Source organism: Carcharhinus amblyrhynchos, unplaced genomic scaffold, assembly GCF_965287045.1.
Source record: "Carcharhinus amblyrhynchos unplaced genomic scaffold, sCarAmb.v2.hapA scaffold_43, whole genome shotgun sequence".
NCBI classification, from domain to species: Eukaryota; Metazoa; Chordata; class Chondrichthyes; order Carcharhiniformes; family Carcharhinidae; genus Carcharhinus; species Carcharhinus amblyrhynchos.
The window spans coordinates 2,695,202-2,722,066 of NW_027649784.1; the positions used below are offsets into that span (position 1 = coordinate 2,695,202).

Genomic DNA, 26,865 nt, shown 5'->3' on the forward strand with positions numbered 1-26,865 from the left:
AAGCTGTCCTTGAGTCGGTTGATGCGTGACCTCAGACTTTTGTATCTTTTTCCTGACGGAAGAAGGTGGAAGAGAGAATGTCCGGGGTGTGTGGGGTCCTTGATTATACTGGCTGCTTTTCCTAACGCAGCGGGAAGTGTAGACAGAGTCAATGGATGGGAGGCTGGTTTGTGTGATGGATTGAGCAACATTCATGACCTTTTGGAGTTCCTTGCAGTCTTGGTCAGAGCAGGAGCCCAGACCAAGCTGTGATACAACCAGAAAGAATGCTTTCTATGGGGCATCTGTAAAAGTTGGTGAGAGTCGTAGTGGACAGGCCAGATTTCCTTGTTATTCTGAGAAAGTAGAAGCATTGGTGGGCTTTCTTAACTATAGTGTAGGCATTGGGGGGACCAGGACAGGCTGTTGGTGATCTGGACACCTAGAAACTTGAAGCTCTTGACCATTTCCACTTCATCCCCGTTGATGTAGACAGGTGCATGACCCTACAGTCAGGTCTAGTCCATTTCCCCTGGATTCCAGAATCGAATAAAAACCAATAGATTGCCGTAGCGCCGTTCACATCCTCCCCTATCCCAAACCGCTTGGCAGCCAATAGCTTTGAAGAGCTGTCACTCTTGTGAAATCAGAGATATGGCAGCCAATCACTGCACAGCAAGATCCCGCAAAGCGATCGGGACCCATTTGATTCCTGTGCCACCGGGCCAGGGGATATCGTTTCTCCAGCAGCTAATTCTTCTCTTAACGTCTGTCTGGGAACTAATAGAGGTCAGGAAGGGCTGGGGGGGGGGGGGGGGGGGGGGGTGGAGGAGAATGTAGAACGTGCTCCCACGGGGAGGGGGTTTGAGACAAGTAGCGTCTACTATCTCGGGTGAAAGATCCCAAAACACTGGCTGGGAGTCACAGAATCATACAGAGCAGAAAAGGCCCTTCAGCCCATCGAGTCTGCACCGACATTAACTACCTCGAAAGTGGACATTTTTCTGCACTTGTCTCATATCCTTGAATGTTCTGATATTTCAGGTGCTTCTCCAAATATTTTTTAAAGGGTGTAAGGTTTCCGACCTTCCCAGGCAGTGCACACCAGGTTCCCACCAGCCTCTCTGTGAAAAACCTTCTTCTCAAATCCCCCCTGAATCTCCTGGCCCTTTACCTGAAAGCTACGCCCCTCGTGATTGACCCCTCAACCAAGAGGAACGGCTGCTTCCTACTCACCCTGTCCACACCCCTCGTAATCTTATACGCCTCAATCATGTCCCCCCTCCTCAGCCTTCTCTACTCTAATCCAACAACTTGGCAGCCCGAGGGACAGTGGCCTCACAGCGCCAGGGACCCAGGTTCAAAGCGGGCCTCAGGGTGACTGTCTTTGTGAAGTTTGCAGCTTCTCCCCATGTCTGCATGGGTTTCTGCCGGGTGCTCCGGTTTCCTCCCATGGTCCAAAGATGTGCAGGTTGGGTGGATTAGCCATGTCAAATTTCCCCTTAGTGTCCAAAGATCTGCAGATTAGGGGGATTGGCCATGCTAAATTGCCCCTTAGTGTCAGGAGGATTAGTAGGGTAAATGTGTGGGGTGATGAGTATAGGGTCTGTGTGGGATTGTTGTCGGTGCAGGCTCGATGGCCTCTTTCTGCAATTCTACAATTGAAGTCTATCCAGTCTCTCCTTATAGCTCAAACGCTCCTTCCCAGACAGCATCCTGGTCTGTAGCCCCTCAGTGCAGACCCCCTGGTATCCTGCCACAAGAATCATCTTTCAGTGGACATCACCGAAAGCAGCGAATCTCTTGTGCGAGTTTCTCAATACTGACGAGGATAAACAGAGAGCAAATACCTGTAGATGGAGCCCCAGAGCTGCAACCTCTGTCCCCAGCACACATTAAAATATCGATCATAGGTCCCAAGTTCAATGCTCGATCCAGGTTTAATGAACAAAAGCTCACCGCACTCTGGGTTACTTTAAGCTGAAATCTGATCCTGAGACTGCCCTTTGGGGGGGGGACCCTTATTCCCTCTCCTCCCTCGCCGCAGATTCACAATCAATGATTCGAGTGACAGAGTGGTTGGCACCGCTATCTCAGTGCCAGGGACCCAGGTTCGATTCCTGGCTTGGGTCACTGTCTGTGCAGAGTCCGCATGTTCTCCCTGTGTCCGCGTGGGTTTCGTCCCACAGTCCCAAAGACGTGGTAAGGTGCTAAATTCTCCCTCAGTGTTACCCAAACAGGTGCCAGAGTGTGGCAACTAGGGGATTTTCACTGTGGCTTCACTGCAGTGTTAATGTAAGCCTACTTGGAACTAATAAATAAGCTACTTTATTGTCACATGTATTGGGATACAGTGAAAAGTATTGTTTTTTGTGCGCTATATAGACAATGCACACTGTTCATAGAGTACACCGGGGAGAAGGGAAGGAGAGGGTGAAGAGTATAGTTTATTTGTTCGTGGGACACGGGCATCGTTGGCTGGGTCCAGTATTTATTGCCCCATCCCTAGTTACCCTTGGAGGGCAGTTGAGAGTCAACCACATTGCTGTGGCTCTGGAGTCACATGTAGGCCAGACCGGGGTAAGGACAGCAGATTTCCTTCTCTAAAGGACATTGGTGAACCAGATGGGTTTTTCCGACAATTAACAATGATTTCATGGTCAACAGCAGATTCCTAATAGTAGTTACAGCCATACTTAGGGTGTAGAGAAAGATCAGCTTAATATAAGACAAGTCCGTTCAAAGATCTGACAGCAGCAGGGAAGAAGCTGTTCTTGAGTCGGTCGGTACATGACCTCACACTTTTGTATCTTTTTGCCGACAGAAGAAGGTGGAAGAGAGAATGTCCGGGGCGCCTGGAGTACTTAATTACGCTGGCTGCTTTTCCCGAGGGAAGCGTAGACAGAGTCAATGGATGGGAGGCTGGTTTGCGTGCTGGATTGGGTTACATTCACGACCTTTTGTAGTTCCTTGCGGCCTTGGTCAGGGCAGGAGGGGAAGCAGAGGCCTCGTGGAAGGGATGGTGGGGGGGAGGTGGTGAGGGTACCTACTGCATCTTTCAAGAGACACTTTCCTTCAACTCTCACCAGTCCCACAATGGGGGAGAGAGAGGGAGAGTTTTTCAAACTAAGCCCCCAACCCCAGCCTCACCCATTGTATCCCAGTGTCAAAGAGGGGATGAGTCCCTCACGAGTGCCTTCAAGGGGTTACACGCCCACCTTAAGCAGTCACTTGGGATGTTGGAAAATGGTCAGTCTCAACGCCGGATTTCCGGGTGTGGTTATACCTGAAGCTTAGGCCTCATCGTGCTCAGATGGGACAGCAATATACCTACCAAGCGGGTCTCTGATCTGTTTGCCATTACAAGCACTGCGATAAACAAAAGCCGGGAAAGGTGATGGCCTAGTGATATTAGACCATTTGTCTACAAGATTATTTCTAGACTGTTTGTCTACAAGATTATGAGGGGCCATGGACAGAGTGGATAGTCAGAAGCTTTTTTCCCAGGGTGGAAGAGTCAATTACTAGGGGGGGGGACAGGTTTAAGGTGCGAGGGGCAAGGTTTAAAGGAGATATACGAGGCAGGTTTTTTGTTTACACAGAGGGTGGTGGGTGCCTGGAACTCACTGCCAGGGGGGAGGTAGTGGAAGTGGATTCGATAATGACTTTTAAGGGGCATCTTGACAAGTACACAAATAGGATGGGAAGAGAGGGATATGGTCCCCAGAAGGGTAGGGGTTTCAATTCAATCAGGCAGCATAGTCGGTCCAGGCTCGGAGGCGCCAACGGGCCGGTTCTTTGTATTAATCTAATGTTCTGGGGGACCCGGGTTCGAATCCCGCCAGGGCAGACGGTGGAATTTGGATTCAATAAAAAATATCTGGAATTAAGAATCTGCAAAATACCATCAGGTTCACTAATGTCTTTTAGGGAAGAAAATCTGCTGCCGATAAGAATATCTCGATTAAATCTCCAAAATCTCGAGGCTGCAGCTGGATAAAGGGTCAGGAAGAATAGGCTACCGTCTGGTAGGCCCCCAGGTTAGGATCCTTGTCCACGCCCATCACAAAATGAGATTTACAGCGCTAATTCTGCAAATCTCTGAGATGACTACGGGTGGCACAGTGGTGAGCACTGCTGCCTTACAGCGCCAGGGACCCTGGTTCAATTCCCTGCTTGGTGACTGTGTGAGGTTTGCATGTTCTCCCCATGTCTGCGTGGATTTCCTCTGGGTGCTCCGGTTTCCTCCCACAGTCCAGAAGTTGTGCAGGTTAGGTGGATTGGTCATGGTAAATTACCCCTTAGTGTCCAAAGATGTGTAGGTTAGGTGGATTGGCCATGCTAAATTGCCCTTTAGTCTTGGGGAGGCTAACAGGGTAAATACATGGGATTTCAGGAATAGTGCCTGGGTGGGATTGTTATCGTTGCAGGCTTGATGGGCCAAATGGCCTCCTTCTCTGCTGAAGGGATTCTATGATATCCAGCCTCCATTCGCTCCACTCACGGCCGATCGACAACTTCCTCGACGGCGGTTCCCAGCCAATCACAAAGCAAGTAAACCCGCTAGCTAATGAGATGGTGCAGTACCATCCCTGAGACACCTCCTTTCAAACCCCACCAGGGCTAATTAGTTTGGAACAAACAATGACACTCAGATGAATAAGATTTGTCTCCTGGGGGCCAGCAGAGTCATTCATCGTCTATTTCTACAGAATCAAGAGTTGGCGACCACACCCTACCCCAAAAAAGCTGCAAGAATCACGAGCAGTAACCATCAATGTTTACTGCTGTCTGTACTCTGTATGTAACTCTGTGCTGTCCCTGTCCTGGGAGTGTTTGATGGGGGGACAGTGTAGAGGGAGCTTTACTCTGTATCTAACCCCATGCTGTACCTGTCCTGGGAGTGTTTGATGGGGACAGTGTAGAGAGCGCTTTACTCTGTATCTAACCCCGTGCTGTACCTGTCCTGGGAGTGTTTAATGGGGGACAGTGTAGAGGGAGCTCCGAGGGAAGTATCATCTAAAGAAAATCTTCGTTTTTCACTGTGCAGTCAGTCTCCTTTGACTTTGCAATCTGCTGTGTGTAATCACTAAGATACATAAACAGACTGAACAAGGTACAGTGCCAACTGATAGGGCGGACGTTACCTACCATGTTTCAGTATCATTCAGTTTCACACTCTGATCTCAAGGTCAACAGTCTTGGATTAACCCCCCATTCCCAAAGCCAACTGATACAAAATGAATGCCGATTGTCACATGCCATCTTATCTGGTGAGACGTTACAGCAATCCCTCCTCCACTTGTTCACACAGATGCAGGGAAGTTCCCACAGAATTACAGCAACGATCACAGAGTCAAGTAACTCAGCAGGAAACTGGGTCAAATCAAGTGAATGTTCTGTTAGTCTCTCTGTATCTATCTGTCCCATCCCAACAATCTAATTCCTGACAGTATAAACACATTCACATCCCTCACCCCATTAAACATGTCCCTTTGTATCTCCCACCATCCCCACTCTTTACCCAATCTTTACCCCAGTGAGAGTCAGTGTGGGACCCGTCCCCCAGTGAGAGTCAGTGTGTGTGTGTGTGTGGGACCCGTCCCCCAGTGAGAGTCAGTGTGTGTGTGTGTGTGTGTGTGTGTGTGTGTGTGTGTGTGGCCCGTACCCCAGTGAGAGTCAGTGTGTGTGTGTGTGTGTGTGTGTGTGTGTGTGTGTGTGTGTGTGGGGGACCCGTACCCCAGTGAGAGTCAGAGTGTGTGTGTGTGTGTGTGTGTGTGTGTGGAACCCGTACCCCAGTGAGAGTCAGAGTGTGTGTGTGAGACCCATACCCCAGTGAGAGTCAGTGTGTGCGTGTGTGGGACCCGTACCCCAGTGAGAGTCAGTGTGTGTGTGTGTGTGTGTGTGTGTGTGTGTGTGGGACCCGTACCCCAGTGAGAGTCAGTGTGTGTGTGTGGGACCCGTACCCCAGTGAGAGTCAGTGTGTGTGTGTGGGACCCGTACCCCAGTGAGAGTCAGTGTGTGTGTGGGACCCGTACCCCAGTGAGAGTCAGTGTGTGTGTGTGGGACCCGTACCCCAGTGAGAGTCAGTGTGTGTGTGTGTGGGACCCGTACCCCAGTGAGAGTCAGTGTGTGTGTGTGGGGGACCCGTACCCCAGTGAGAGTCAGTGTGTGTGTGGGGAATATCCGAGGGAGATGGTACTGTGTTACGAGACCAATAGAATGGGTCCCACACTTGAACCACTCATTTGTAACACAATAGCGATATTCTATCCAGAACTCTGCTGGGAATTGGCCACAATAAGGAACACTGAGTTCCGGAAACCATGAATACTCGCAACGTTTACCATCTGTTTGGTTTCTGGGAATTTCAGTGAGTTCGCTGGCATTATTCTCAAGAGCGACACACTCTGTCAACTCTATTGTGGGAGGCATTCAGCAACAAGGCACACAGGCCAACTTAAAACAAGATTACTTTCCGCAATTCCAAAAAAAATAAAATACCAAGGCTGTTTCAATTTTATCTTCCCCAAAGCTCATCCTCTCCTGACCAAGCAGGCCCACCTCCCCATGACCTGGAACCAGAGGAACTCGGCACTGCGGGAGACGGCCGTTCAGCCCATCGAGTCTGCACTAACTCTCCAAAAAAGCATCTTACCCAAGCCCACTTCCACCCTATCCCTGTAGCTGAACACATTTAGCATGGCCAATCCACCCTAACCTGCACATCTTTGGACACTGAGGGACAATTTAGCATGGCCAATCCACCCTAACCTACACATCTTTGGACACTGAGGGGCAATTTAGCACGGCCAATCCACGTAACCTACACATCTTTGGACACTAAGGGACAATTTAGCATGGCCAATCCATCTAACCTGCACATTTTTGGACACTAAGGGGAAAATTAGCATGACCATTCCAACTAACCCCTGCACATCTTTGGACTGAGAGAGGAAACTGGAGCACCCAGAGGAAACCCACGCAGACACTGGGTGAACGTGCAGACTCTGCACAGTGACCAAAGCTGGGAATTGAACCCGGGTCCCTTGCGCTGTGAGGCAGCAGCGCTGTGCCACCCTTGGTTTGTTTTCAGAGTCTGAGGGGTGAACTGACAGAAGTTTACAAAATTATGAGGGGCACAGATAGAACGGAGAGTCAGGTCAATCACTAAGGGACGTAAGGCAGCACGATGGCACGGTGGGTTAACGCTGCTGCCTCACAGCACCAGGGTCCTGGGTTCGATTTCCAGCTTGGGTCACTATCTGTGTGAAGTCTGCACATTCTCCCCGTGTCTGTGTGGGTTTCCTCCCACAGTTGTGCTGGTTACGTGGACTGGCCGTGCTAAGTTGTCCCTTAGTGTCAGTGGAACTAGCTAGGGTAAATGCATGGGGCAACGGAGAGAGGGCCTGGGTGGGATTGTGGTTGGTGCAGACTCGATGGGCCGAATGGCCTCCCGCTGCACTGTCGGGACGCTAAAAGTAAAAGGAGGAAAGATTAAAGGAGATGTTTTTACATGGAGGGTGCTTAGAACGCCAGACACAATAGCAACGTGTAAGAGGCATCTTGACAGGTACATGCAAAGGCAGGGAATAGAGGGGATACTGACCACATAGAGGCAGGTCTTTAGAAAGGTATCATGTGTCAGCACAGGCTTGGTGGGCTGAAGGGCCTGCTCCTATGCTGTGCTGTTCTTTTGACTGTGGGTGTTTTTAAACTTCCACCTGAGGGGACAGACAGAGATCTCATATTAATATTTCATCCAAAATTAATCTGATAGACAGCAATTGCAACAGAGCGGTGCTCCCTCGGCACTGACCCTCTGACAGTGCGGCACTCCCTCAGCACCGACCCTCTGACAGGGCGGCGCTCCCTCGGCACCGACCCTCTGACAGGGCGGCGCTCCCTCGGCACTGACCGTCTGGCCATGCGGCGCTCCCTCAGCACTGACCCTCTGACAGTGCGGCGCTCCCTCGGCACTGACCCTCTGACAGTGCGGTGCTCCCTCAGCACTGACCCTCTGACAGTGCGGCACTCCCTCAGCACTGACCCTCTGACAGTGCGGCGCTCCCTCGGCACTGACCCTCTGACAGTGCGGCGCTCCCTCGGCACCGACCCTCTGACAGTGCGGCACTCCCTCAGCATTGCCCTCGGGCTCTGGCTCCAGCACTGCGACACTGCCCCTCTGACAGAGCCCTGCCATTTCTACCCACCCCCACCCTCCCTCCCCGCGCCAGGAGACAGAGACCTTGTGGACAAGGGTCATGGCTGACCTCAGCTGAGCTTTAACAGAGAAGAGAAGACAAGGATATTTTTTAAAAACTATTTTATTGTTTGCAACATTCTCAAGTTTGTAATCAAAGCAGCAGCAAAACAGGCAGCAGGTTTGGTATTGGGCAGCGTCGGGAGAACGGTATTCCTGAGAGATTGCACTGAGTGGGGAGGGAAGGGGGGGCGGCGGGGGGCACCGAGTTTCCCCAGATTCAGCGCCCGCTCGCACCCCTCCTCCAGTTAAACCCGACTCCCCAAGGCACATCAGCTGGTGCAGGTCCGGAGAGGAGGAGAGTCCCGGAGAGTACTGGCGGGATCCCCAGGCGGAGAGAGGGATGTCCACTCACAGGCCAGCCGGTCACTCTCTCCCCGAGACTCTGCAAATTCACATTTCATCGCTTCACACAACGGGGGAGAAACTGTCGACAACAGAAACAAAATTTAGCTTACTACAACTCAAGTCACCCCCGGTTATTTAACCATTTCTATCAGTGGGGTATTAGATTTGATACTGTCAGCACCGAGGGCTAGCACCTTCGCTCAGGGACCCAGGCAGAAGGTGCCTCGAGGAGTGGGCCAGGGGCAGGGGTCAGGCTGGGTGCTAAGTGCTTCACGCAAACCCCTGCCCGGCTTGTCCGCCCCCGCCCCCCCCCCCCCCCCCCCCCTCCCTCACAAGGCTGCCAAAGGCAAGTAGCAGTCGGCTGTTTGACTGCAGTCACCATCGCGCCTGGTCTCCCACTAAACTCAGACAGGGAGAGAGGGGGGAGAGAGAGAGAGAGAGAGAGAGAGCGCGAGACAGGGAGGGGGAGGGAGAGACAGAAACAGAGACAGTGACAGAGACAGGGAGGGAGGGAGGGAGGGAGAGAGAAAGACAAAGAAGGGGGGAGGGAGGGAGGGAGGGAGAGAGAGAGAGAGAGAGAGAGAGAGAGAGACAGACAGACAGAAACAGACAGTGACAGAGACAGGGAGGGAGGGAGGAAGAGGGAGAGAGAGAGAGAGAGAGAGTGACAGAAACAGACAGTGACAGAGACAGGGAGAGAGAGAAAGAGAGAGAGAGCGCGTGAGACGGAGAGAGAGAGAGACACAGGGAGGGAGGGGGAAGGAGAGGGGGGGAGGGAGGGGGAAGGAGAGGGGGGGGAGGGAGAGAGAGAGAGAGGGGGAGGGAGGGAGAGAGAGAGAGAGAGAGAGAGACAGAGAGAGAGAGAGCAAGACAAGGGGGGAGAGAGAGAGGGAAGGATGGAGCGAGGCAGGGAGGGAGAGAAAGAGAGAGAGACAGGGAGGTGTAGAGAGGAGGAGAGAGAGCAAGACAGGGAGGGGGGAGAGAGAGAAAGAAAGAGAGAGGGTAGGATGGAGCGAGACAGGGAGGAAGAGAAAGAGAGAGAGAGAGACAGGGAGGTAGACAGAGGGAGATAGAGAGAGAGGAGGGAGAAAGAGAGAGAGAGGAGGGAGAAAGAGAGAGAGAGGGGAGATAGAGAGGGAGAGACACAGGGAGGGAGAGGGAGGGGGACTGAGAGAAGTGAGTGAGAGCTAGCCTTTTCTAATTGGTTGCCATGGTGGACGTCCTAGCCCAGTGGTGATGGTGGCTAATGCCTGGGCCAGTGGAGAGCCCACTATTTGAAGTGTTGAGTTTGTCACCATCCTGGGCTTCCTGCCTGATGCGAGGGAAATGAACCTGCTCTTGACGGGGTTGGGGTGGGGTGGTGGGGGGTGAACTTGGCTGTAGTTCCAGTCGTGAGCCTCTGTCATTCACACAGGCTCCAGTTTAATCTGCTGCGAACTCTGTCTCGAACCCCACTGGCCCAGTGCTAATACCCGCTCTGTGTTTAAACTGGAACTGGGGGAGAGGTCGGCCGAGATATCACCGTCCACTTCCAGCAGGAAGCAGGTCACCCCCTCCGCTCAAACCACTTCTGCGTTTACTGACACTGCGGCGCTGTTGGGTTCGATCGGTAGGCACTGTGCCTCCAGGCCGGATCCATTCGAAACCGCCATGGATTTACACTCCTCCTCTTCCCCCTCCTCCATCCGGGGCTGCCTGGCAGGCGGGAGGCAGGAGCAGGACAAGGCACTGGGAATACCAAGGAGAGCCAGGCTGCCGAGGAGGAGAAAGGTACCAGCCACCACAAAGGAAGCCGTGTAGTTACCGGTGACGTCGCGAAGCCAGCCTGCAAGTGGAAAGTGGCAATGATTAGATCGGTGTGACAATACTGCGCCTTTAAGAATTGCATTTCGATCGGGTTTCTCCGCAGGATGTTTTGTGACAACCTCGGCAAGCTGCCGGCATCCTGGTATCTGTAACTGGTGTCTCAAATTGTCACCGAAGCCATATAATGCCGATTTTAGTCTGGCCTAATGCAGGGTCCTGGGGTTTTATAGACCTCTGGGGGGGTTTGAGTTGGGGATGATTGACAGGTCAGGTGAGGTCTGGAGACAGTTACTTTCCCCTCAGGAAAGTCCACGCTTTTAAAGTTTCGGTCCTCAGTTGCTGGTAAAATCTGCTGGAAATATATAAGACAGAAGTAGGAGGCCCATCTGACCCTTCGAGCCTACTCCGCCATTAGGAGTCATAGAGGCTCACAGCGTGGAAACAGTCCCTTCGGCCCAACTTGTTCATGCTGCCCTCTTATTTAAAACCCCTAAGCAAGTCCCAATTGCCCACATTTGGCCCATATCCTCCTATATTCCCATTTTACCCTTGAAACTGTCTAAGCACTTTTAAAAGACAAAACTGTACCCACCTCTACTCCTGCCTCTGGCAGCTTGTTCCAGACACTCACCATCCTCTGTGTGAAAAAAATTGCCCTTCTGCACCCTTTTGTATCTCTCCCCTCTCCCCTTAAACCTGTGCCCTCTCGTTTTAGACTCCCCTACCTTTGGGAAAAGATATTGACTATCGAGCTGATCTGTGCCCCTCATTATTTTATAGACCTCTATAAGCTCCATCAGTCTCCTACGCTCCAGAGAAAAAAGTCCCGGTCTATCCAGCCTCTCCTTGTATCTCAATCCATCAAGTCCCTGTAGCATCCTAGTAAACCCTGGCTGATCATCAAACTCAATAATTTCTTTCCATAACCTTTGATCCCATTCACTCCCAAGGGCTCTATCCAGCCACCTCTTGAATACATTCAATGTTTTGGTATCAACTATTTCCTGTGGGAATGAATGCCACAGGCTCATCACTCTCTGGGTAAGAAGCGTCTCCTCATCTCCGTCCTATATGGTCTACCCTGAATCCCGGGGAGGGGGGAGGGAAGGGCAGGGAGAAGGAGGGGGGATTGGGATTTCCTTCCGTACCTGATATGGGGGCTCCCAGGAGGCCCCCCACACTCTCCAGCATCTGCAGCAGCCCCAACGCTCCGTAGATCCTCCCAATCCCAACGATCTCCGGCAGCAGGGAGAAGACCACAGGGGTGAGGGCCCCGGCGCAGAAACCGTACACCACGTTGATTGTCATGAGCAGCGAGTAGGAACGGCCGAAGGGGATGGCGATCAGACTCAGGCCCGTCAGCAAGGTCCACAGGATCAGGATGTGGATCAGTCGCATCTTCCGCAGGTCAGAGAACCAGCCCGATAGGAGGCGGCCGATCAGGTCCATCACCCCAGCCACCGAGATCAGGAAGGCCGCCTTGTACTCGTCAAAGCCGATGGACAGAGCGTGGGCCACAAAGTGGACGTACGGCACAAAGTAGCCGGCATTGATCAGAGTGACGGACAGCACCAGGGTCAGGAAGGGCCAGTGTCGCAGCAGGGTCAGGTCCAGCAGGTCAAAGATCATGGCCCCGGCGCCCCGGCAACAGGACGTCCCCCCGCCTCCCGGCACCTCGTCACACACCAGGTCCTCCCTCAGGGTCAGGGGTCGGATTAGGGCACCGCAGACCACGAGGTTCAGCTTCAGGCCAGCGACGATAAGCAGGGCCCCCCTCCATGTGTACTCGTCGATCAGGTACTGGAAGAGGGGCGAGAAGACAAAGGAGCCAATACCGACCCCCGTGAAGGCGATTCCCATGGCCAGAGTCCGCCTCTTACTGAAGTAACGACTTACAGCAGCCACTGCCGGGGTGAAGACTAACGCCCAGCCGAAACCTACCAAGCCAACAGGGGGGACAGGACAGGCAGTTATAAAAACACTTCCCATTCACACTGCCAAGGTACAGAGAGATCTGGGCGTTCGAGTGCACAAACTGTTAGCAGCAAGGCATGAAGAAAGCAGACACTATTACGAGGAGAACTGAACATATTGAGGGTGGCACAGTGGCTAGCACTGCTGCCTCACAGCATCAGGGACCCGGGTTCGATTCCCGGCTTGGGTCACTGTCTATGTGGAGCTTGCGCATTCTCCCCGTATCTGCATGGGTTTCCTCTGGGAGCTCCGGTTTCCTCCCACAGTCCAAAAGTGCGCAGGCTGGATGGATTGATCATGCTAAATTGCCCCTTCATGTCCAAAGATGTGCAGGTTAGGGGGATTGACCATGCTAAATTGCCCCTTAATGTCCAAAGATACGCAGGTTAGGTGGATTGGCCATGCTAAATTGTCCCTTAGTATCCAAAGACGTGCAGGTTAGGTGAATTGGCCACGCTAAATTGCCCCTTAGTGTTAGGGGAATTAGTTGGGTAAATACGCGGGGTTATGGAGATAGGGCCTGGGTGGGATTGTTGTCACTGCGAGCTCAATGGACCGAATGGCCTCCTTCAACACTGTAGGGATTCTCTGATTCTATATTCTGCACCCTCCCCTTTCCCTCTCTCTTATGTACTCTATGAACTGTACGTTATGCCTGTATAGCACACAAGAAACAATACTTTTCATCGTATCCTGATCAAACTAAGTCAAATCAAACATAAAAATAACAGTTCAGTTATACAGGACATAGGTGAGACCACATCTCGAATAGAGCACACAGTTCCAGTCTCCTTACTTAAGAAGGAGTGGTACAGAACAAAATACTAAGGCACATGAGACGATATTGGGATAGGTGAATAAACACTCAGAGGTCACTTTGAGTGGTTGTTAAGGAGGAGGGGGAGCTGGAGAGATGGAGCAGTGTAGAGAGGGGGTTCCAGAGGCTGAGAACGGAAGGCATGATCTCCACTGATCACTGATCTCTGCTTCCCACCCAACCCAGAGACACCATACGGCATGCTCACCTCGATTGGTCGCAGCATTGAGCACAAGAGTGTAGCTTTATAAAACTTAGGTTAAGCCGCACAGAGAGTATTGTGTTCAATTCTCACCGCCACGTCACAGAAGGACGTGGAGGCTTCGGAGAGGGTGCAGACGAGGTTTACCAGGATGCTGCCTGGAGTAGAGGGTATGAGCTATAAGGAGAGGCTGGATAAACTAGGGTTGTTTTCTCTGGAGTGGTGGAGGCTGAGGGGAGACTGGATAGAAGAATATAAAATGATGAGGCACAGATCGGGTTGCCAGTTGGAACCTATTTTCCCCAGAGGTGAAATGTCTAATACTAAGGGGGCCACACACTTAAGACGAGAGGCAGGAAGTTCAAAGGAGATGTGAGGGGTAAGTTTTTTGTTTTACATACAGAGAGTGGTGGGTGTCTGGAAGACGCTGCCAGGGGTGGTGTTGGAGGCAGATACAATAGGGGTGTTTAAGAGGCTTTTAGGTAAGTCCACAGATATGTAAGGATCTGGAGCAAGGGCAGACAAGAAGGAATTAATTTAATTAGCCGTTATGTTTCACACAACAGCCTGCCCCAGCGCGCCCACTCCCACGCCAGCCTGCCCCATGTTCTAACTGCTCATTATCTCATTGCTGTTTTGCCCACACATCAGCTGACAGATTGAAAGCAGTTGCCTGTGACCAGACTTGAGACAAAGCAATAATGAATGAATGTCATGAGCAAGTTGAGAAACCACAGAGGAGAAGCAAAACAGGAACCAAGAGGGGATAGAGAGAGTTTCTCAGCAAAATTACCGTAAAAGCACATTGATGTATCTTAAATGGACGTAAAGTCTAAAAGAGAGTCAAGTGGTTTGATTGAATGAGAACCATAAATGAATCTGGTGGCAAAAGGCATCAAGTAACTTGGTATCATAAAATCCCTACAGCGCACAAGGAGGCCACTCAGCCCATCGGGTCTGCACCGACAACAATCCCACACCCAGGCCCTATCCCCGTAACCCCACCTGCTAACCTCCCCAACACAGTTTAGCATGGCCAATCAACCCAACCCGCACATCTTTGGAGACTAAGGGACGCACAGAGCTGATGTCCGAGTGGGATTATCACTAGACTATTAATCCAGAAACTCAGCTAATGTTCTGGGGCACCCGGGTTCAAATTCCACCACGGCAGATGGTGGAATTTGAATTCAGTAAAAAATATCTAGAATTAAGAATCTCCTGATGACCCATTGTTGGAAAAACCCATCTGGTTCCTTTAGGGAAGGAAATCTGCCACCCTTACCCCGGTCTGGCCTACATGTGATTCCAGAGCCACAGCAATGTGGGTGACTCTCAACTGCCTTCCAAGGGTCAACTAGGGATGGGCAATAAATGCTGACCCAGCCAGCGACACCTACTTCCATTTAGCATGGCCAGTCCACCTAACCTGCACATCTTTGGACACTAAGAGACAATTTAGCATGGCCAATCCACCCTAACCTACACATCTTTGGACACTAAGGGACAATTTAGCATGGCCAATCCACCCTAACCTACACATCTTTGGACACTAAGGGACAATTTAGCATGGCCAATCCACCTAACCATAGAAAATTACACTCAGAAACAGGCCTTTTGGCCCTTCTTGTCTGTGCTGAACCATTTTTTGCTTAGTCTCACTGACCTACAGTTGGACCATATCCCTCCACACCCCTCTCATCCATGTACCTGTCTAAGTTTTTCTTAAATGTTAAAAGTGACCCCGCGTTTACCACTTTATCCGGCAGCTCATTCCACACTCCCACCACTCTCTGCGTGAAGAAGCCCCCCATCCAATTTTCCCTTTAAACTTTTTTTCCTTTCACCCTTAACCCTTGCCCTTGGGTTTTTTTCTCCCCTAGCCTCAGTGGAAAAAAAGCCTGCCGGCATTCACTCTATCTATACCCATCAAAATCTTACACTTCTCTATCAAATCTAACCCGCACATCTTTCGGACTGTGGGAGGCAACACATGCAGACAAGGGGAGAACATGCAAAATTCCACACAGACAGTGATGCAAATCGGGTCCCTGGCACTGAGAGGCAGCAGTGCTAACCACTGTGCCACCCAGAATATCAAAGTTCTGTGGACAGCGCCAGCTTTGACAAAGCTGTAAACTCCAAGCAGGACGGTGATCGGCTTGAGGAGGTGGTAGCCGGATCGGCGAACCAGACAGACACATTTGGAGGGGGGGGGGGGGGGCGTCACCATTTCATGACGAGCTCTTTTAAGATTTAGCCTAAGGAATCGTTAATGAAGACAGGTCAGAGAGTGTTGCTGGAATCTGAGATATCAGGTCAGCTCCCAGCCTTTGCTAATCCACAGATCTAATCTCATCCAACCACACAGCTGTGGCAGTTTATAAAATACAGATGTTGACGGCAGGAGCGCCGAGCCCACTAACCATCTTAAGGTTCCAGTTCAGCCCCTAAGTCATGACTCAGTGAGCGGCGAGAATGGAAATCCTTTGGTGTGCTGTCTAGATTTAAGGGCCCACATATCAGAAGCAGCAACCTTTCATCTGAAGCTGTGTTAAATTTCCATCTTACACTTTGTCCCGCACTCCAGCCTCCTCCCACCCCTCACTATAATCTCCCGCCCCTTTCTTCCTCCAGTCTTTATCTAACTTCCCCTTAAATCTAAGTGACTCACCTCAGGTTCTTCATTCTCACCGCTCGCTGAGTCACGGCTTAGGGGCCAAACTGAAACTTTAAAAGGTGGTTAGTGGACTCGGCGCTCCTGTCATCAACTTCCGTATTTTATAAACTGCCACAGCCGTGTGGTGGGATGAGATTAGATCTGTAGATTAGCAAAGGTTCTTTCCTCTGGCAGGGAACCGGGCTGGGAGGTGACCTGATGGAAAGGTTCTGGAAATTTTCCAATCGGTGCAGCAGAAGATATCTCCATTTGTCGGGGGAAGACCAGAATCGTCCATCAACGTCAGACAGTCACTAATAAATCCAACTGGGAATTCCGGAGAAACTTGTTAATGCGGGATTCGCTCCCGCGGGCGGGAATGGGGGAGAATGCAGGATTCACTCCAGCATGGGGGGAAGGAGTGGGGGAGTGGGGGACTCGCTCCCACAGTGGGGGGAGTGGGGAAAGAGTGCGGGACTCGCTCCCACAGTGGGGGGAGTGGGGGGAGAGCGCGGGACTCGCTCCCACAGTGGGGGGAGTGGGGGGAGAGCGCGGGACTCGCTCCCACAGCGGGGGGAGTGGGGGGAGAGCGTGGGACTCGCTCCCACAGCGGGGGGAGTGGGGGGAGAGCGCGGGACTCGCTCCCACAGCGGGGGGAGTGGGGGAAGAGCGCGGGACTCTCCCACAGTGGGGGGAGTGGGGGGAGAGTGCGGGACTCGCTCCCACAGTGGGGGGAGTGGGGGGAGAGTGCGGGACTCGCTCCCACAGTGGGGGGAGTGGGGGGAGAGTGCGGGACTCGCTCCCACAGTGGGGGGAGTGGGGGGAGAGTGCGGGACTCGCTCCCACAGTGGGGGGAGGGGGGGAGAGTGCGGGACTCGCTCCCACAGTGGGGGGAGTGGGGGGAGAGTGCGGGACTCGCTCCCACAGTGGGGGGAGTGGGGGGAGAGTGCGGGACTCGCTCCCACAGTGGGGGGAGTGGGGGGAGAGTGCGGGACTCGCTCCCACAGTGGGGGGAGTGGGGGGAGAGTGCGGGACTCGCTCCCACAGTGGGGGGAGTGGGGGGAGAGTGCGGGACTCGCTCCCACAGTGGGGGGAGTGGGGGGAGAGTGCAGGACTCGCTCCCACAGTGGGGGGAGTGGGGGGAGAGCGCGGGACTCGCTCCCACAGTGGGGGGAGTGGGGGGAGAGCGCGGGACTCGCTCCCACAGTGGGGGGAGTGGGGGGAGAGTGCGGGACTCGCTCCCACGCGGGGAGGTGGTGGGGGGTGTTGGGAATGTGGGACAAGAGACACAGACACCACAGCCTCACCACCTGGCCTTTTGGGAGACAGACAGCGAAAAGGGATTGAAATTCCACGTTGAAGGACTTGCACCAGCACTGTGGTCCAAATGGCCTCTACCTTCACTGCCAAGGCCATTCACTTGGGGTTGTGTGGGGGCCTCCTCCTCCCTCCCCAGCAAAGTGGGACAGTTATCAGTACCCATCCACACGACATCCGCCACCCAGTACCTTCAGCCCGTCTCACCTGAGAGAAGTCCGATCGAGAGGTAAAGGTGAGTCAGGTTCGTAGCAAAGCAAGCAAGCATCAGACCCAGGCTGGAGAGAAAGGCACCCAATATCACCACAGGGCGAGCTCCAAAATAGTTACTGAGTGCACTGGCTATGGGACCTGCAGGAGAAACAGCAATAGGTTCTCTCAGAGCTGCAACCAACTCACAATCACCAGCACCACAAACCCAATATGGTAATCAAACCTACAAACAATCCTTGCCCTGCTGAATAAACACTGACTTTGTACAGTTACACAGTGAGTGATCCTTACCCTGCTGAATAAACACTGACTCTGTACAGTTACACAGAGAGCAATCCTTACCCTGCTGAATAAACACTGACTCTGTACAGTTACACAGAGAGTGATCCTTACCCTGCTGAATAAACACTGACTCTGTACAGTTACACAGAGAGTGATCCTTACCCTGCTGAATAAACACTGACTCTGTACAGTTACACAGAGAGCAATCCTTACCCTGCTGAATAAACAGTGACTTTGTACAGTTACACAGTGAGTGAGAAGAAACGGTTTGAGTTTAAGAGCCGTGGGGTTATGCTGCAACTACATCAGATGTTGGTGACACCACGTTTGGAATATTGTGTGCAGTTCTGGTCACCTCACTATAAGGAGGATGTGGAAGCATTGGAGAGAGTGCAGAGGAGATTTACCAGGACGCTGCCTGGTTTGGAGGGTAGGTCTTATGAGGAAAGGTTGAGGGAGCTGGGGCTTTTCCCTTTAGAATGGAGGAGGATGAGAGGTGACTTAATAGAGGTTTATACGATGACGAGGGGGATAGACAGAGTGGATGTGCAGAGACTATTTCCTCGGGCGGATGTAGCTGTTACTAGGGGGCATAACTATAAGGTTCATGGTGGGAGACATAGGAGGGATGTCCGAGGTAGATTCTTCACCCAGAGAGTGGTTGGGGTGTGGAATGCACTGCCTGCTGTGATAGTGCAGTCGGACATTTAGGAACTTTCAAGCGGTTATTGGATAGGCACATGAAGCACTCCAGAATGATAGGGAGTGGGATAGCTGGGTCTTGGGTTTAGACATAGCTCAGGGCACAACACTGAGGGTCGAAGGGCCTGTACCGTTCCGTACTGTTCTATGTTCTAGAAACAATATTTTTCACTGTATACTAATACATGACAACATTAAATCAAATCAAAAGTTACCCTGAACAAATAATGCTGCACGCCCCCAGTGTCTGCAAAAGCAACCCCCCCGCAACTCTCTTCCCAAACACCTACCCACCCTCACCCACCCCGAGCAGACTGGTTACTCACTGAAGAACTGCTGGACAGCAACAGCCATGGAGGTGATCCACGACACTGTGCTGGAAGCCTCCGAGAAGTAATCCACAAACGACACAAAGAAGACACCGAAGGAGCGAATGACTCCAAAGACCAGAGCGGACATGAGAAAGGCCGCCAGCACGATGACCCACCCCCAGCCTCCATCGGGCACCTCCGTGGGCAGCCGGGTCGCCATGACGATGACCTTCCGCCTGGGCCAGAGAAAAACAGAGGCGTCACCTTTAATCTGAACAAGCGCTTCCGAGAGATCGGCATCCGAAATATACTCCCCCCACCCAATCGGTTCAAGATGGCGGCTCAGCCACGCTAACTTCATACAATCTCCAGCAGAGGAGGAGGCCATTCGGCCCATCGAGTCTGCACTGACCACCCATCCCCAGAACCCACGTGTTTACCCCTGCTAATCCCCCTGACACTAGGGTCAATTTAGCATGGGCAATCAGCCTAACCCGCACATCTCTGGATGAAATAAATTCTCCCTCAGTGCTACCCGAACAGCTGCCGGAGTGTGGGATTTTCACAGTAACTTCATTGCAGTGTTAACGTCAGCCGACTTGCGACACTGATAAATAAACGTTAAACTTCTCAAGGGGGTGGACAACGAATGCTAGGCCTGGCCAGCAACGCCCGCATCCCTACAATGCATTTAAGAGAATCGAAAACTATCCTACAATCTCCGTACCCCACCTCCCCCCCACCAGCAGCCAGTCCAGCACAGCAAGATCCCATCCCAAAAGAACGAACACTCATGCCCCTCACCCCACAAGGCAAGGTCCCCTTGGCTGCTGCAGGAATATGGGCAAACCAGCCCCCTCGCACCCCCTTACCCAAGTGGCTGTTTCTGCACCCTCCGAGAGGGAGAGCCGAGGGGGGCACAGGGACACAGAGAGCGGGGGGCACGGGGACACAGAGAGCGGGGGGCACAGGGACACAGAGAGAGAGAGAGAGAGAGAGACAAGAGGCACAGGGACAGAGAGAGAGAGAGACAAGAGGCACAGGGGCAGAGAGAGAGCGAGACAAGAGGCACAGGGACAGAGAGAGAGAGAGACAAGAAGCACAGGGACAGAGAGAGAGCGAGACAAGAGGCACAGGGACAGAGAGAGAGCAAGACAAGAGGCACAGGGACAGAGAGAGAGACAGACAAGAGGCACAGGGACAGAGAGAGAGACAGACAAGAGGCACAGGGACAGAGAGAGAGACAGACAAGAGGCACAGGGACACAGAGAGAGAGAGACAAGAGGCACAGGGGCAGAGAGAGAGAGAGACAAGAGGCACAGGGACAGAGAGAGAGCGAGACAAGAGGCACAGGGGCAGAGAGAGAGAGAGAGACAAGAGGCACAGGGACACAGAGAGAGAGAGACAAGAGGCACAGGGACACAGAGAGAGAGACAAGAGGCACAGGGACACAGAGAGAGAGACAAGAGGCACAGGGACACAGAGAGAGAGACAAGAGGCACAGGGACACAGAGAGAGAGACACACAAGAGGCACAGGGACAGAGAGAGAGAGAGACACAAGAGGCACAGGGACAGAGAGAGAGCGAGAGAGGCACACAGGGACAGAGAGAGAGAGACAAGTGGCATAGCGACAGAGAGAGAGAGCACACAAGGACAGAGAGAGAGAGCGCGAGGCACAGGGACAGAGAGGGGGTGGGGGGGGGGGGGAGAGAGAGAGAGAGAGAGAGAGGGCGAGGCACAGTGACAGAGAGAGGGAGAGAGAGGGAGAGCCAAGAGGCACAGGGACAGAGAGAGGTACAGGCGCGCACATCCCCCCTAAACTCCGGTCACCCACCTGCTTTTTCCAGCTTGCTTTCTGTAGCCCACGGTTCAGAAAGCCACGTCTGGGCCACGTTCTGTGGGCACGAAGCTCGTCTGAAACTCTCTAAGTGTTCGCTGGAATGGGGATAAAGAACAAAGTCACACTGGCGTCAGCAGATGGACAAGCTGCAATCGTACAGAATGAAAATCCTGCCTAATCCCCAGAATGTTACTGCGGGAGGGAGAGGGAAGGGGAGGGGAGAGACAGAGGGGGAGGGAGAGACAGAGCGAGAGACAGATGGAGGAGGGAGGGAGAGAGAAGGTGATTTGCGGTCAGTTTCTTGGCTATTTTGGGCAGAAACATTGAATGAAACAACTTCACTTCCACTGAAGTTCCTGTTCAAATTATTTCAATTTGTCTGTGTGTGCGTGGGACAGACAGACAGAGGGAGGAGGCAGCACGGGGGAGGGTAGGGGGCACCGAGTTTGGGGGGAGGGGGGAGAGGAAGCGGCACCGGGGAGGGGGATGGGGGCGGGGGGAGAAAGGGCGGAGGTGCCAGGGGGAGGTGGGAGGAGGCGGCGCCGGGGGGGAGGTGGGAGGAGAAAGTGAGGCGGCACTGGGGGGAGACAGGGATGAGGCACTGGGGGGAGGTAGGGGAAGAAAGGGAGGAGGCCCCGAGGCGGTGGGGGCAAACACCTCAAATGCACCAACGCCAACATTCACAACTCACCACAACCTGAATTTTGAGTCATCACCTGTATCTTTTCTCCAGCAAACCGGCCTGTCCACTGGCCAATCCCTACTACCCCAATCCTGCTGTAGTGGCAGCTCGCTGCCAACTCTCTGCTTCTCAAAATTCTCCAGTTACAGCCCGCTGTACACAACAACTTTCAGCTGGCTCCAAGGGAACCGGCCAGGTTACTGAGAGAGCAAGCGGAGGGACTCAGCCCTTGTGACAAGCTAGCGGAGGTATGATGGCCACCTCCTGAGGGACAGAGGTGTGACACCACCTCTCTCTCTCTCCCCCACCACCCCCCCCCACACACACACACACACACACAGGAACACATCCACCGCTGTAAAAAAATCAGAGAACACTCAAAACTCAACACAGATGAACAGAGTTAAAGCGTCCTGCACAATTTTACACTCACATTACAAAAAGCGATGGCACAAAGTAGGACAGAGTTTTAGAAGGTTAAGGGACAATCCGATTGAAGTTTACAAGATATTACAGAGAACAGATAGACTGAAGAGCTAGTTCCACTGCTTGGGACAATCTAGGACAAGGGCTGTTACCCTTCGTTACATTTCAGTCTGACACTGATAGATTTCTGTTCTCCAAACGTATTAAAGGCATCTGCGGAGTTAGCTGAACAGGCCAGCAACAGTCACATTGGAGTGTGGAACTGTCTCTTCCTAGGTCTGCTGACACAGTGGGTTAGCACTGCTGCCTCACAGCACCAGGGACCTGGGTTCGATTCCCAGCTTGAGTCACTGCCTGTGTGGAGTCTGTAAACTCGCCCACCCTGCGTGGGTTTCCTCCAGATGCTCCAGTTTCCTCCGAAAGATGTGGTTAGCTGCTGCACTGGCCATGCTAAATTCTCCCTCAGTGTACTCGAACAGGAGTATGGAAACTGGGGGACTTTCACAGCGACTTCATCTCATTGTTACTGCAAGCTTACTTGTGACACTAATAAATGTTTAAAAGCCACAACTCACATGTCTGCTATGATTCTCACCCACTTTTACAGATGCACCACAAAGTATTTTTTCTGGTTGTATCACAGCTCCTACTCTGCCCAAGACCACAAGGAACTGCAAAAGGGTCATGAATGAAGCCCAATTCATCACACAAACCAGCCTCCCATCCATTGACTCTGTCTACACTTCCCACTGCCTCGGAAAAGCAGCCGGCATAATCACGGACCCGGACATTCTCTCTTCCACCTTCTTCCGTCAGGAAAAAGATATAAAAGTCTGAGGTCACATACCGACCGACTCAAGAACAGCTTCTTCCCTGCTGCTGTCAGACTTTTGAATGGACCTACCTCGCATTAAGCTGATCTTTCTCTACACCCTATGACTGTAAGACATATTCTGCACTCTCTCCTTTCCTTCTCCCCTACAGAACATTACAGCGCATACAGGCTCTTCGACCCTCAATGTTGCGCCGACCTGTGAAAACAATCTAAAGCCCATCTAACCTACACTATTCCAATATCATCCATATCTTTATCCAATGACCATTGAAATGCCCTTAATGATGGCAACTCCACTACTGCTGCAGGCAGGGCATTCCACACCCTTACTACTCTCTGAGTAAAGAACCTACCTCTGACATCTGTCCTAACCTATCACCCCTCAGTTTAAAGCTAGGTCCCCTCGTGCTAGCCATCACCATCCGAGGAAAAAGGCTCTCACTGTCCCCCTATCTAATCCTCTGATCATCTTATATGCCTCTATTAAGTCACCCCTTCTCTCGAATGAAAACAGTCTCAAGTCCCTCAGCCTTTCCTCATAAGACCTTCCCACCATACCAGGCAACATCCTGGTAAGTCTCCTCTGCACCCTTTCCAACGCTTCCACATCCTTCCTATAATGCGGTGACCAGAACTGTACACAATACTCCAAGTGCGGCCGCACCAGAGTTTTGTACAGCTGCAACATGACCTCACGTCTCCTAAACTCAATCCCTCTACCAATAAAAGTAACACACTGTACGCCTTCTTAACCATCCTATCAACCTGGGTGCCAACTTTCAGGGATCAATGCACATGGACACCGAGATCTCTCTGCTCATCCACATTACCAAGTAACTTACCATTAGCCCAGTATTCTGTATTCCTGTTACTCCTTCCAAAGTGAATCACTTCACACTTTCCCACATTAAACTCCATCTGCCACCTCTCAGCCCAGCTCTGCAGCTTATCTGTGTCCCTCTGTAAGCTACAACATCCTTCCACACTGTCCACAACTCCACCCACTTTAGTGTCATCCGCAAATTTACTAATCCATCCTTCTACACCCTCATCCAGGTCATTTATAAAAATGACAAACAGCAGTGGCCCCAAAACAGATCCTTGTGGTACACTACTAGTAACTGAACTCCAGGATGAACATCTCCCATCAACCACCACCTTCTACCTTCTTTACAGCTAGCCAATTCCTGATCCAAACCATTAAATCACCCTCAATCCCATGCCTTTTCATCTTCTGCAATAGCTTACCGAGGGGAACCTTATCAAACACTTTACTGAAATCCACTTACACCACATCAACTGCCTTACCCTCATCCACCTCTTTGGTCACCTTCTAAAGAACTCAATAAGGTTTGTGAGGCACGACCTACCCTTCACAAAACCGTGCTGACTATCCCTAATCAAATTATTCCTTTCCAGATGATTATAAATCCTATTTCTTATAATCCTTTCCAAAACTTTACCCACAACAGAAGTAAGGCTCACCGGTCTATAATTCCCAGGGTTGTCTCTACACCCCTTCTTGAACAAGGGAACAACATTTGCTATCCTCCAATCTTCTGGCACTATTCTTGTGGACAATGACGACCTAAAGATCAAAGCCAAAGGCTCTGCAATCTCCTCCCTAGCCTCCCAGAGAATCCTAAGATAAATCCCAACCGGCCCAGGGAACTTATCTATTTTCAGACTTTCCAGAATTGCTAACACCTCCTCCTTACGAACCTCAATCTCATCTAGACTAATAACCTGTATCTCAATATTGTCCTCAACAACATTATCTTTTTTCCCCTGTGTGAATACTGATGAAAAGTATTTATTTAGTGCCTCTCCTACCTCTTCAGACTCCACGTACAACTTCCCACTACTGTCCTTGACTGTCCCTAATCTTATCATAGTCATTCTTTTATTCCTGACATACCTGTAGAAAGCTTTAGGGTTCTCCTTGATCCTACTTGCCAAAGACTTCTCATGTCCCCTTCTAGCTCTCCTTAGCTCTCTCTTTAGGTCCTTCCTGGCTAACTTGTAACTCTCAAGCACCCTAACTGAGCCTTCACATCTTATCTTTACATAAGTCTCCTTCCTCTTCACAAGAGATTCAACTTCTTTAGTAAACCGTGGTTCCCTTGCTTGACCACTTCCTCCCTGCCTGACGGGTACATACGTATCAAGGACTCGCAGTTGCTGTTCCTTGAACAAGCTCCACATTTCAATTGTGCCCATCCCCTGCAGTTTCTTTCCACATCCTAAATCTCACCTAATCACATCATAATTTCCTTTCCCCCAGCTATAACTCTTGCCCTGCAGTATATACCTACCCCTTTCCATCATTAATGTAAACGTAACTGAATTGTGATCACTATCACCGAAGTGCTCACCTACCTCCAAATCTAACAGCTGGCCTGGTGCTATGTACTCTATGAACGGTATGCTTTGTCTGTATAGTGCACAAAAAAATCAATACTTTTCATTGTTTGTTTATCCTCACGGACAGGGACGCAAGTCAGAAATCGACCCCAGGTCCCCGGCACTGAGAGGCAGCAGTGCTAACCACTGCATCACTGTGTCACCCCTACTGTATAGGAACATAAGAGATAGGAGCAGGAGTAGGCCATCTAGCCCTTCGAGCCTGCCCCGCCATTCAATAAGATCATGGCTGATCTGAAGTGGATCAGTTTCACTTTCCCGCTTTCTCCCCATAACCCTTAATTCCCTTGCCTACCAAAAACCTATCTACCCGCGTCTTAAATATATTTAACGACGTAGCATCCACCACTTCAACGGGCAGAGAATTCCAGAGATTCACCACCCTCTGAGTGAAGAAGTTCCTCCTCAACTCCGTTCTAAACTGCACCCCCCTTATCTGGAGGCTGTGCCCCCTAGTCCTGCTATCCTTTCTGAGCAGGAAGAATCTCTCTACCTCTACCCTATCCATCCCCTTCATTATCTTATATTTCTCTATAAGATCCTCCCTTATCCTTCTAAACTCCAACGAGTACAAACCCAGTCGATTCAGCCTCTCTTCATAGTCCAACCCCCTCATCTCCGGTATCAGCCTAGTGAACCTCCTCTGCGCTCCTTCCAAGGCCAAAATATCCTTGCCAAAACTGCACACAGTACTCCAGCTGCGGCCTCACCAGTGCCCTGTACAGTTGCAGCAAGACCTCGCTGCTTTTATATTCTATTCCCCTCGCTATAAAGGCCAGCATCCCATTTGCCTTCTTGATCACCTGCTGCACCTGCAGACGGGGTTTTTGCGACTCGTGCACAAGGACCCCCAGGTCCCTCTGCACCATAGCATGCTGCAGCTTTTCGCCCTTTAAATAGTAATCCCTCCTTCTATTATTCCTGCCAAAGTGGATAACCTCACACTTGCTAACATTATACTCCATCTGCCAGGTCCTTGCCCACTCATCCAGCCTATCTCGATCTCTCTGCAGACTTTCCACACCCTCTGCACAATTTGCTTTTCCACTTATCTTTGAGTCATCGGCAAATTTTGACACCCTACACTCAGCCCCCTCCTCCAAATCATCTATATAAATGGTAAATAGCTGAGGCCCCAGCACCGATCCCTGGGGCACTCCACTAGTCACCAACCGCCAATCAGAATAGCACCCATTGATACCAAATATCCCAATACATGTGACAATAATAAAACAAATAGTGTTCCAAGTGCTTCTACGGGCTGTCCATAAGAACATAAGAAATAGGAGCAGGAGTAGGCCATCTAGCCCTTCGAGCTTGCCCCGCCATTCAATAAGATCATGGCTGATCTGTCGCTGCTCAGTTCCACATTCCCGCCCTCTCCCCATAACCCTTAATCCCCTCTCTTATCAAAAACCCATCAACCCGCGTCTTAAAAATATTTAGTGAGGCAGCCTCCACCACCTCAACGGGCAGAGAATTCCAAAGATTCACCACCCTTTGACTGAAGAAGTTCCTCCTCAACTCCGTTCTAAACTGCCCCCCCTTTATCCTGAGGCTGTGCCCCCTAGTCCTACTGTCCTTTCTGAGCGGGAAGAGTCTCTCCACCTCTATCCTATCCATCCCATTCATCATCTTATACGTCTCAATGAGATCTCCCCTCATTCTTCTAAACTCTAATGAGTACAAGCCTAATTTATTCAGCCTCTCCTCATAGCTCAACCCCCTCAACTCCGGCATCAGCCTAGTAAACCTCCTCTGCACTCCCTCCAAGGCCAAAATAT

The 26,865-nt window shown here is 51.6% G+C and overlaps 1 protein-coding gene across 2 annotated transcripts in view; it reads right to left on the bottom strand.

Annotated features, from left to right (window-relative positions):
* Window positions 1-9,471: 9,471 nt before the first annotated feature.
* Window positions 9,472-26,865, bottom strand: part of LOC145337120 (monocarboxylate transporter 13-like) — a 28,429-nt gene continuing 11,035 nt past the window's right edge. For both annotated transcript variants that reach the window (XM_080181886.1, XM_080181887.1), the window contains exons 3-7: window positions 20,709-20,809; window positions 18,889-19,109; window positions 17,573-17,716; window positions 11,545-12,333; window positions 9,472-10,415 (exon numbers count right to left, since the gene is read on the bottom strand). In XM_080181886.1, coding sequence (XP_080038012.1) covers window positions 10,150-10,415; window positions 11,545-12,333; window positions 17,573-17,716; window positions 18,889-19,093 — 1,404 coding nt within the window. In that variant the 5' untranslated portion in view covers window positions 19,094-19,109; window positions 20,709-20,809 and the 3' untranslated portion in view covers window positions 9,472-10,149. The remainder of the gene's footprint in view (window positions 10,416-11,544; window positions 12,334-17,572; window positions 17,717-18,888; window positions 19,110-20,708; window positions 20,810-26,865) is intronic.